Raw genomic sequence first — 12,156 nt, 5'->3', positions numbered from 1 at the left:
GTTATTCTCCTCTGTTTTTTTTCCCCAGCTATTTAAAATGCAAACCTTTCTTAGCTCACAGACCATCAGAGCATGGGCAGCAGCAAGCTGGATTTGACCTGTGGGCCACAGAGTGCCAACCTTGCTCCATGACATCCACCACGTGTGAACTGCACACCACCCAGTGGCCTGTCTGAGCCTGCCATGTTGTCCTGACCCCTGCTGGTCCATGGTCCCCGTTCTCCATAGGAGTGATACACATCCACAGGCCTGGGCCCCTCCTGCTTCTCACTCCTTTGTCTTGGCCTGAAGCTCAGTCCCTATAGCTCCAACCACCTGCCACACCTATCCTTCCTTTTCTGTCATCTCCTAACATCCCTGCCAACTGCTGGATTCAACATTTCAGAAAAAGTTCTGAGAATGGTCAGTACCAGGAATAGCAGTGCTGTTTTTCCTCTGGGTACAAGACCCCAAAGTAAAGCATTTCCTGGGGCCAAATGGCCTGACAACCCAGGTACCCTCTAGAGGACTCCTCCACCCACTGAGACCTAACTATCTGATGGTGGTGTAGCCTGCTGCAGTTGTGCCTCACTCTGAAATCCCTCTGCCTCTATGCCATGGAACCAGTCCTTTTCTCCCAGTATTATTTTCATACAAAACATCCCAACATATGCCACATATAAACTTACTCTAAATCAAAATGAGAAAACATAGTGATTCCAAAATCTTACATATTACAAAAACCAAACCCTACACAAATAGGTTCCTCACTTCTCAGTTGGGGTAGATGTCTAAGGTCGCATCTCAACCAGAAAGCCCTTGGTGGCCAGCTTTCCTCACACATCTGCCCCCTGTGCACTTCCTGCCCAGCAAAGTGAGGCCCTGATCACAGCGCAGTACATACTTGAAGCGGACCTTCTCTTCCATGTCCAGGGGTGGGTCTTGGCTGATGAGGCTCACCAGCTCCTCCATGCACTGCTGCCTGCACAGGAAGTCCAACAGCTTCCGGTTCTGGGCCTTGCACTCCTGCAAGATGTCATCTTCATCCATCAACTCACGCAGCGTCACACCCTCCTTCTCCAGCAGCTTGTCAATATGGGAGGTGGTGTTCAAGTCAAACTTCCAAAACATGGTGATGGCTCACCGGGCTGCAAACAAAGACAAGAGGCGTCATTTCTCACCACCTCTGTGAATCCACCCTCGGTAACTCGACACCAAAGTCCAGAAGCTTGAACAGTTAGCACACCCAAGGACAAAGGGCGGAGTGCCCTGGGCCTGGAGTAGGGAACATGCTGTAGGCCAGGCTACCAAAGCCAGTACAGACCCCCTCAGCTACATGGCTCTGTAGCAGCTCTGACACTGGTCTCTCTGCTGACCTGGCTTCCTTGGTCTCCTTTCCTACCCCACCTGGACTCAATCTCATTCTGCTTGACCTTCACTCTCCCTCCACATCCCATCCACCCTCCCTGCCTTGCTGAATAACACCAGAGTTACCCCTATAGCTACCCATTCACCAATGTGCCTCATCACAGCACCCTGAGAACTGCCTCAATACCAGCTATTCCTCTGCATCCCTGATCACAGGCCTGTGCAGGCTTCAACTGCCTCTGCCTGGACAAGGCCAGGGACTCTTGAAGGTCAGTCTGTGGACCAGGACTGGTGTACAGCAATTTCCATTGCTCTGACACAAAAAGAAAAACACAAAGCCTACATCTTTAAAAGCTAAGACTTACTCTTGAGTTGATGCCCTCCTCACTTCATCAAAGATACATGAATTCCTATTTATAAAATTATGGCAATAGGAGACACAATCTATCTTTTCTAATCCTCTTTACTTGGAAAAATAAAAAGCTATCAATGCTATGTAAATCCTCTCATGCTGTCTGTTAGGAAGCTGTGCTCCCTTGTAGCCTCCACCTTGACTGTGGTGTCATTGCTAGGTCAAATACACTTTTCCAAGACACAGACATTTTCACGTCTGTCCTGTCTCATCTCCACTCCAAAAACTCTGCTGGCCTTCATGCCCAGAACATTTCCAGGCTGCTTTTGACCAAGTGCTTCTGGACTTGGTCCCAAGGAAGTTTTTTCTTCAAACATAAAATGCACTTTCATACTTTTATATGGCTCTGATATGCCCTTCCTTCTACTAAATAGTTACTCCTCTGACAAAAATTCCACTTACCCCATCAGACTGAGCCAACACAGCTTGATCTCTGCCACCCTGTGATCCCACCTCCACACCTATGCACACCTCCGGACTCCCTGTCTAAAACTCAGTAGGTTCTCAATAAGCACTGGCTATCTGGCCTCTTTTACGAACTATAAAGTATCTTGCATTTAAATTCCTGGAGGAATGTTAAACATGCTAATTTCTTTTAAGCAGTAACATTTTGCCACTAGGACCTATAGTTTAGATTACAAGTGCTTAATTTGAATTTTAGTCCTCCTTTGCCCTTTTATGGGTCCAAAGGTAATTAGTAACAGCTGATGAGAATCACTTCTCTAAGCCATCAACTTCTACAAAGGACATCAGAACTGAAACTGACCCTTTTTCAATGGAAGTGCTTTAGGGGTTGAATGGAAACCCAAAAACCAGCAACAGAAAGCATCTGCAGGCCACGGAAGGGCTCTGGGCAGCAGCCACAGGAGGTAGGGGAAGTGAGCCCCCAGACAAAGGTCTCAAAGGGCCTATGGCACTTTCATACTACCTGCACAAACCCCTCCACTCTCTTCCACAACTCCACCCCCACCCCCAGCCCCCAGGACAAAAGGCACGAGCAGCAAGGCTGTCCATCATCCACTGCAACCCCCACCCCCCAACAGCATCTCCTCCTGAAAATCCAACAATGCTCCAAAATCAGCCGGTGCTCCTCAAGGTTCTTCAGCTGCCCTCTGAGCATTTTTAACCACAGTCCACCAACACAGAAAAGCTGGGAGAAGACAGGTATGGTAGACTGCAAGAAGACCCTACATTCCTCAGCCACATGCACCCTCTGCAGTATAGCCATGCAGATCGCTCACACACAGCTAGCGTCTCTCTGGGGCCCGCAAATCTGGGCTTGACCACTGGGGCAGCTGAAGATGGGACCAGCAGGACTGACTCAGCTGGCTCCATACAGCTCACTTACTCCTGTTGCCGGGGGATCCCATGGCCACTGGCACAAGAACAGGCCCAGGCTCACCTGCTGATTGCACAAGCAGGTAAGGGCCCCACCAACACATGCAGCAAAGAAGAGCCCTCCAATCAGAGCCCAGGTACCAACCCACAGACCTGTGAGTAACTAGACAGTGCCTGTTGCCAGCCTCTGGGTTCTGTGGTGGTTGGCTATGCAACAAACATGAAATGATTCAAAAGCCTCTGTCTATATCTGGCCCTTGGTGCTTGGGTTAAAGCAAAAATGAACAAGAAAGGACAAAAAAAGCATGCCGGTGAGAGGAACTTGGGCCAAGTGTTTTATCCTTTCTGGCTTGTGGTCTCCTCACCTTTCAGGGTCCTACTAGTGGTAAAGATTAAACAAAATGTCATCTGTAAAGCACTTAGGATGAGACCGAGTATCAACAGCCCTCCTCCTTATGCCAGCACCACCTCATCATCTACTGTTCCTGCCCCACCATGACACTGCTAGCACCAACACCCTATGAGCCGCTGCAACCATGCCAACCAAATGGTTCTGCTCTGCCACTTCCACTTCCATGTGCAGCAGAGGCTCTGCCTCTACGTCCACCACCCCAGTACATGGAGTCTTCCTGGGTAAATGGATGCTGTGTGGGCTCACTAAACACTCCTGTAAGGACCACAGGAAGAGGATACAGACCCAAGCAATCAGAGTCCAGGCCGTGCCTCTTAATCCCCACAGCATGCAGGCTCCCTAACTTCCCAGGACGGGGGGCCTGAAGGGTCAACTGGGAGGAAAGAGCTTTCACAGTGTGGCCCTCTACCTTCCTGGCCTCATCCTCAATCTCCACAAAATAGAACACTCCTCAAAGTACCAGCATGACCTTCAATGAGGGACATGGGTAAAGGGACAGAAATACCTTGGCCCAGATGACTTGGTGCCCCGTAGGGGACATGTGCACACTGCCCCTGGCCTGGCACTGAGCGGGGACGACTCAGCACCATCATGGAAAGAGCTAGCATGCCTGAAGAGCAGATGCAGAGTAAGACAAGAGCAGAAGATAAGAGGAAAGCAGCCCTAATCACATGGAAATCTCATGTTGCCCCTTGGGAGGTCCATGCTGCTAATGTGGACACTGCTCATTATCAGACTAAGATGCCCAAGAAGCTGACCTCTTGAGGGCCCAGAAGTCGGCTGCTCCAATTGCCACACAAGGGATTCAATACACAGACTGCCATCACACTTGTTTTTTCTTAGAGGAGTGTGGATGGACATTTGTGGATGGACCACAGATTGTTATCACTAAAAGTACTAAAAGAGACAAAGAAGGACACTATATACTAATAAAAGGAACAATTAAACAAGAAGACATAACAATCATAAATATTTATGCACCGAACCGGAATGCCCCAAAATACGTGAGGAATACACTGCAAACACTGAAAAGGGAAATAGACACATATACCATAATAGTTGGAGACTTCAATTCACCACTCTCATCAATGGACAGAACATCTAGACAGAGGATCAATAAAGAAATAGAGAATCTGAATATTACTATAAATGAGCTAGACTTAACAGACATTTATAGGACATTACATCCCACAACAGCAGGATACACCTTTTTCTCAAGTGCTCATGGATCATTCTCAAAGATAGACCATATGCTGGGTCACAAAGCAAGTCTTAACAAATTTAAAAAGATTGAAATCATACACAACACTTTCTCGGATCATAAAGGAATGAAGTTGGAAATCAATAATAGGCGGAATGCCAGAAAATTCACAAATACCTGGAGGCTCAACAACACACTCTTAAACAACGAGTGGGTCAAAGAAGAAATTGCAAGAGAAATTAGCAAACACCTCGAGGCGAATGAAAACGAAAACACAACATATCAAAACTTATGGGACGCAGCAAAGGGAGTACTAAGAGGGAAATTTATTGCCCTAAATGCCTATATCAGAAAAGAAGAAAAGGCAAAAACACAGGAATTAACTGTCCACTTGGAAGAACTGGAGAAAGAACAGCAAACTAATCCCAACGCAAGCAAAAGGAAAGAAATAACAAACATTAGAGCAGAAATAAATGAAATTGAAAACATGAAAACAATAGAGAAAATCAATAAGGCCAGAAGTTGGTTCTATGAGAAAATCAATAAGACTGATGGGCCGTTAGCAAGATTGACAAAAAGAAGAAGAGAGAGGATGCAAATAAATAAGATCAGAAATGGAAGAGGAGACATAACTACTGACCTCACAGAAATAAAGGAGGTAATAAAAGGATACTGTGAACAACTTTACGCTAATAAATACAACAATTTTGATGAAATGGACGGGTTTCTGGAAAGACATGAACAACCAACTTTGACTCAAGAAGAAAAGTCCAGGACCAGACGGCTTCACATGTGAATTTTATCAAACATTCCAGAAAGAATTAGTACCAACTCTCCTCAAACTCTTCAAAAAAATTGAAGCGGAGGGAAAACTACCTAATTCATTCTATGAAGCCAACTACACCCTCATACCAAAACCAGGCAAAGATATTACAAAAAAAGAAAACTACAGACCAATCTCTCTAATGAATACAGATGCAAAAATCCTCAATAAAATTCTAGCAAATCGTATCCAACAACACATTAAAAGAATTATACATCATGACCAAGTAGGATTCATCCCAGGTATGCAAGGATGGTTCAACATAAGAAAATCAATTAATGTAATACACCATATCAACAAATCAAAGCAGAAAAATCACATAATTATCTCAATTGATGCAGAGAAGGCATTTGACAAGATTCAACATCCTTTCCTGTTGAAAACTCTTCAAAAGATAAGAATACAAGGGAATTTCCTTAAAATGATAGAGGGAATATATGAAAAACCCACAGCTAATATCATCCTCAATGGGGAAAAATTGAAAACTTCCCCCCTAAGATCAGACACAAGACAAGGATGTCCACTATCACCACTATTATTCAACATTGTGTTGGAGGTTCTAGCCAGAGCAATTAGACAAGAAAAAGAAATACAAGGCATCAAAATAGGAAAGGAAGAAGTAAAATTATCACTGTTTGCAGACGATATGATACTATACGTCGAAAACTCACAAAAATCCACAACAAAACTACTAGAGCTAATAAATGAGTACAGCAAAGTAGCAGGTTACAAGATCAACATTCAAAAATCTGTAGCATTTCTATACACTAGCAATGAACAAGCGGAGGGGGAAATCAAGAAACGAATCCCATTTACAATTGCAACTAAAAGAATAAAATACCTAGGAATAAATTTAACTAAAGAGACAAAAAACCTATATAAAGAAAACTACAAAAAACTGCTAAAAGAAATCACAGAAGACCTAAATAGATGGAAGGGCATACCATGTTCATGGATTGGAAGACTAAATATAGTTAAGATGTCAATCCTACCTAAATTGATTTACAGATTCAGTGCAATACCAATCAAAATCCCATCAACTTATTTTTCAGAAATAGAAAAACCAATAAGCAAATTTATCTGGAAGGACAGGGTGCCCCAAATTGCTAAAAACATCTTGAGGGAAAAAAACGAAGCTGGAGGTCTTGCACTGCCTGACTTTAAGGCATATTATGAAGCCACAGTGGTCAAAACAGCATGGTATTGGCATAAAGATAGATATATCGACCAATGGAATCGAATAGAGTGCTCAGATATAGACCCTCTCATCTATGGACATTTGATCTTTGATAAGGCAGTCAAGTCAACTCACCTGGGACAGAACAGTCTCTTCAACAAATGGTGCCTAGGGAACTGGATATTCATATGCAAAAGAATGAAAGAAGACCCATATCTCACACCCTACACAAAAGTTAACTCAAAATGGATCAAAGATCTAAACATTAGATCTAAGACCATAAAACAGTTAGAGGAAAATGTAGGGAGATATCTTATGAATCTTACAATTGGAGGCAGTTTTATGGACCTTAAACCTAAAGCAAGAGCACTGAAGAAGGAAATAAATAAATGGGAACTCCTCAAAATTAAACACTTTTGTGCATCAAAGAACTTCATCAAGAAAGTAGAAAGACAGCCTACACAATGGGAATCAATATTTGGAAATGACATATCAGATAAAGGTCTAGTATCCAGAATTTATAGAGATTGTTCAACTCAACAACAAAAAGACAGCCAACCCAATTACAAAATGGGAAAAAGACTTAATAGACACCTCTCAGAGGAGGAAATACAAATGACCAAAAGGCACATGAAGAGATGCTCAATGTCCCTGGCCATTAGAGAAATGCAAATCAAAACCACAATGAGATATCATCTCACACCCACCAGAATGGCCATTATCAACAAAACAGAAAATGACAAGTGCTGGAGAGGATGCAGTGAAAGAGGCACACTTATTCACTGTTGGTGGGAATGTCAAATGGTACAACCACCGTGGAAGGCAGTTTGGCGGTTCCTCAAAAAGCTGAATATAGAATTGCCATACGACCCAGCAATACCATTGCTGGGAATCTACTCAAAGGACTTAAGGGCAAAAACTCAAACGGACATTTGCACACCAGTGTTTATAGCAGCGTTATTTACAACTGCAAAGAGATGGAAACAGCCAAAATGTCCATCAACAGACGAGTGGCTAAACAAACTGTGGTATATACATACGATGGAATATTATGCAGCTTTAAGGCAGGATAAACTTATGAAGCATGTAATAACATGGATGGACCTAGAGAACATTATGCTGAGTGAGTCTAGCCAAAAACTAAAAGACAAATACTGTATGGTCCCAAGGATGTGAATCGACACTCGAGAATAAACTTGGAGTATGTCATTGGTAACAGAGTCCAGCAGGAGTTAGAAACAGGGTAAGATAATGGGTAATTGGAGCTGAAGGGATACAGACTGTGCAACAGGACTAGATACAAAAACTCAAAAATGGACAGCACAATAATACCTAATTGTAAAGTAATCATGTTAAAACACTGAATGAAGCTGCATCTGAAATATAGGTTTTTTTTTTCTGTCTGTCTTTTTTTTTTTACTATTATTATTATTTGTATTTTTTCTCTATATTAACATTCTATATATTTTTCTGTTGTTTTGCTAGTTCTTCTAAATCGATGCAAATGTACTAAGAAATGATGATCATGCATCTATGTGATGACGTTAAGAATTACTGATTGCATATGTAGAATGGAATGATTTCTAAATGTTGGGTTAATTTCTTTTTTTTTTCTTTAATTAATAAAAAAATTAAAAATAAAAAAAATAAAAGAAGAAAAAAAAACTCAAAATGGTAAAAATATAAAGATTTAAAAATATACACCAGGCAATCATAAATCAAAAAACTAGCTGAGATACAACCTTCATATCTGACAAACCAAAATTTAACGGAAAAAATAATGGAAGACCCCTGTCTATGTGGGACATGACTCCCAGAGGTGTGGAACTTCCTGGCAATATGGGACAGAAATCTTGGAATGAGCCGAGACTCAGCATCAAGAGATTGAGAAAAAACCTAGAATGAGCTGAGACTCAGCATTAAGGGATTGAGAAAACATTCTCGACCAAAAGGGGGAAGAGTAAAATGAGACAAATTAAGTGTCAATGGCTGAGATATTCCAAACAGAGTCGAGAGGTTATCCTAGAGGTTATTCTTACACATTAAAAAGATATCACCTTGTTAGTCAAGATGTAGTAGAGAGGCTGGAGGGAACTGCCTGAAAATGTGGAGCTGTGTTCCAGTAGCCATGTTTCTTGAAGATGATTGTATAATGATATAGCTTTCACAATGTGACTGTGTGATTATGAAAACCTTGTGTCTGATGCTCCTTTCATCTACACCTTATCAACAGACAAGTAAAATATATGGAATAAAGATGAATAATAGGGAGAACAAATGTTATAATAAATTTAGAGGGAAATGCTGGTGATCTGTGAGGGGGAGGGGTGGGGGTAATGATATGTATGAATTTTTCTGTTTTCTTTTTATTTCTTTTTCTGAATAGATGCAAATGTTCCAAGGATGATCATGATGATGAATATGCAAGTATGTGATGATATTGTGAATTACTGATTATATATGTAGAACAGAATGATCAAAAGTTAAGAACGTTTGCATTTGTTTGGTGCTTTTTGGTATTTGAAAAAAAATAATAAAAAAATAGAACAAAAAAATAATGGGAGAATATATTCTGGAGCAGCTAGAAGGAAAAATCTGAGAGGACTATATGGTAGCCCATGATAAACCCTGGGATCTGTCCTTTAACTACCTGGTGAAGAGTGCTTTGAAACTATTGCTTTTTTCTTTCTTTGCTTTGTATATATGTTATAATATACAATTAAAAAGTTAAAAATAATAATAATGGGAGACTCCCAAGGAAGATGGCTGAGGAGGGAGCTCCAGAACTCAGTCCTTTCACCAAAACAACTATTAAACAAGCAGGAACTATGTGAGACAACAATTCTGGCACTCTAGAGGCCAGATGAACACTGTACAGTTCCAGGGAAGAGCAGGAGGAAGAGGCTGATAAACTATAGTAAAAAACATAAACTGTTCTCTCCATACAGAGCCCATCCTCCACTCTCACAGCAGGCCACCCTGGTGTTCAGTTCCTGGCTAGCTGCTGGTGACAGAAAGGGATGTAAAAATCTTCTCCAGAAACAGGATGGGGACAGTTGATCACTTATCACAGCTTCTGATTAGTGAATACAGGATCACTGGGTCCCAGCTCTGAGGGTAGCCACTGTTTCAGCCCTCCCTGGAAAGGGGCAAAGGTGGTGGAGAGTTAAAGACTCAGCACTTCCTCAGGGCTTTGGGGGACAGTCAGCTGAATGGTTGCACTTGCTGAGCAAGCCAGGAAAGCTCAACTTTGAGGAGCCCTCAGAGAAGCTCTTGGCATTCTTCAAGATCCTTTCCCCAGGGCACTTTTGAGCCAGTCTTTTGTGGGTCCCTGGCACTGTTTTGGCTGGCTAAGATTAATTTGGGAAAATCCTCTCCAGGGGGAACTTCTTTCCAGAATCTGCCTTTGGGATAACAAAAGTATAATAAACTTCAGAGGAGGACAGTCTAAGACAAATGCCTTCTAGCTTTAAACACCAGCGAAAAAGAGGTCTGTCTCCTGGGAAACAGAGGGGACAATCAAACTCCTGTAAGCAGGGGAACCTGGAATCAACTAAAAAGAAAAAGCTCAGGATAAAACACAGGCCCAGAAAGACAGGAAAAATCCTGAATACTGCCCTTTGCCTTTGGCAGACCTTACTAAGAGATAGGATGAAGCTGAAGAAAATCCGTGTTGTCACCAGCTGGTTTCAAAACCAAGAAACAGACATACCAGGAGTAAATCCCCAAGTTAATATTTTAAAATATTAAAATGTATGGAGTGCAACAAAAGAGGGCAAAACAAACAGGAAATGATGGCCCTCTTAACGGAAAAAGATAAAAAATAAGGAAAACACAAACAAAGACGAGGAGAATGTAGACATACTGAAAAAAAGCCTTTAAAAAAAATGGTCTTAAAAGAGGACTTCCGGAAAGATGGCCAAAACGAGAAGAGCAAGATTAGCCCTCTTCCCCCCAAAAGTTAGAGAATGACCAGGAGGGCAACTGAGGCGGCAATTCGGGAGTGCAGCTGACCTGGGAGAACCTTCTGCACCACATAAGGCAGCCCTGGTTGCAGAGGCCGAGGAACTGAGAGGCGGAAAGCTGGAGCCTGGCGTGGAGGAATGGAGCCCAAGGGAGTACATGGATGGGAGCGAGGGACTAGGAAGTAAGCCAGGCCATGTTCCTGCAGCACACTACCCTAACCAGCGCAGCCCCATGACCAGCAACTCACCGCACACCCAACGCATCTGAACCCCGTCACCTACTCCCATTCCCCACGCTCCAGGTACCCCCATCCCACCAGTCCCAAAATTAAGTACCTACCCCACATCCCCAGCACAAGTGCAGCCCAACCCACCTCTCCTGCACCACTCCTGCACACTATCTCCCCATACCTGTTCCCTGCAGGCTGTTGCCAGCACATAAAAGCTATGGGTACTAACCTCCATACCCAGGCTACTCCTGCCACCCTGCCCATAGTGTTGCACAGCCTCACCCTGCCCCTTTTTTGAGCTCTGTGTATCAGTTTACAGCACTCCTAGGCCCACATATGTGCATGGGAACCCAATCACATCATTCAGCTCTGGGAACCACACTTCACAGCAGTCCTAGAACTGTGCATGCACATGGCCCTAAGCCATACTTCCAAGCACTGAGAAAGTGCTGAACTGAGCAGCCAGGTCACGTCTGCCCCTGATACACAATGCCAACCTGCTGTACAGCTCTACACATGCGCACAAAGGGCTCCATACTTTAGACCAGCGCACACCTGGATTAGGCCCTGCCAGTCCAGTGCACCAGCAGTTACATCCTCCCTGGCCTCTGGGCACCCACATTCACGAGCATCGGTGTAACATTCCCAGCCTGCACCTATACCTGCCCTGTAACAAATCACCACAGTGACTGCAAGAGAAAAACAATCTACTACATATAAGGGAAACCCACTAAGACTGAATTCAGACTACTCAACCAGCATCCTGGAGGTGAGAAGGCAGTGGTATGATATATTCAAAATCCTGAAAGAGAAAGACTTCCAGGCAAGAATTCTGTACCCAGCCAAATTATACTTCAAACCTGAGAGAGACAAGCCAACCCAAGATGGTGGCTTAGCAAGGTGTGGTATTTAGTTGGTCTACAGCAGTTAATAAATAGCCAGGAACAGTACAGAATAACTGCTGGGGCCACATCAGTGACTGGATACAGAACGCACACAAGTTGGACCAGCTGGACCAGCTGTGAGCCCACCCAGAACCGTGAGTTCCGGAAACCACAGTGGTCAATGACCCTCCCCCACAGGCGGCTTCTCAGAGTGGAAAGGACAAAGACTTTGCCAGTACCGGGGCGGAGCACAACCAAGCTCCAATTGTGGAATTAATTAACAAATTCTGATACTAAAAATAGGCCCAGCTCAGTTGAACCTTGAGTAAAACCGGAGGTCGCTGGTTTTTGCCGCAGCGCAAAGTGG

At 43.4% G+C, this 12,156-nt stretch overlaps 1 protein-coding gene across 15 annotated transcripts in view; it reads right to left on the bottom strand.

Annotated features, from left to right (window-relative positions):
• PPP6R2 (protein phosphatase 6 regulatory subunit 2) overlaps nucleotides 1-12,156 on the bottom strand; it is a 215,024-nt gene that overhangs the window by 93,133 nt on the left and 109,735 nt on the right. For 11 of the 15 annotated variants that reach the window (XR_013179386.1, XM_077169280.1, XM_077169282.1 and 8 more), the window contains one exon: nucleotides 884-1,127. Coding sequence is in view for 11 of the 15 variants with exons in the window: in XM_077169280.1 (XP_077025395.1) it covers nucleotides 884-1,110 (227 nt within the window). In the remaining 4 variants the exon portion in view is untranslated. Of the gene's footprint in view, nucleotides 1-883; nucleotides 1,128-12,156 lie in introns of those variants that run through there. The other 4 variants (XM_077169289.1, XM_077169293.1, XM_077169291.1 and 1 more) reach the window with 4 other exon arrangements.

Source organism: Tamandua tetradactyla, chromosome 7, assembly GCF_023851605.1.
Source record: "Tamandua tetradactyla isolate mTamTet1 chromosome 7, mTamTet1.pri, whole genome shotgun sequence".
Classification (NCBI taxonomy): Eukaryota; Metazoa; Chordata; class Mammalia; order Pilosa; family Myrmecophagidae; genus Tamandua; species Tamandua tetradactyla.
The sequence above is the reverse complement of the archived record's forward strand: the minus strand, read 5'-3'. Positions and strand labels throughout refer to the sequence as shown.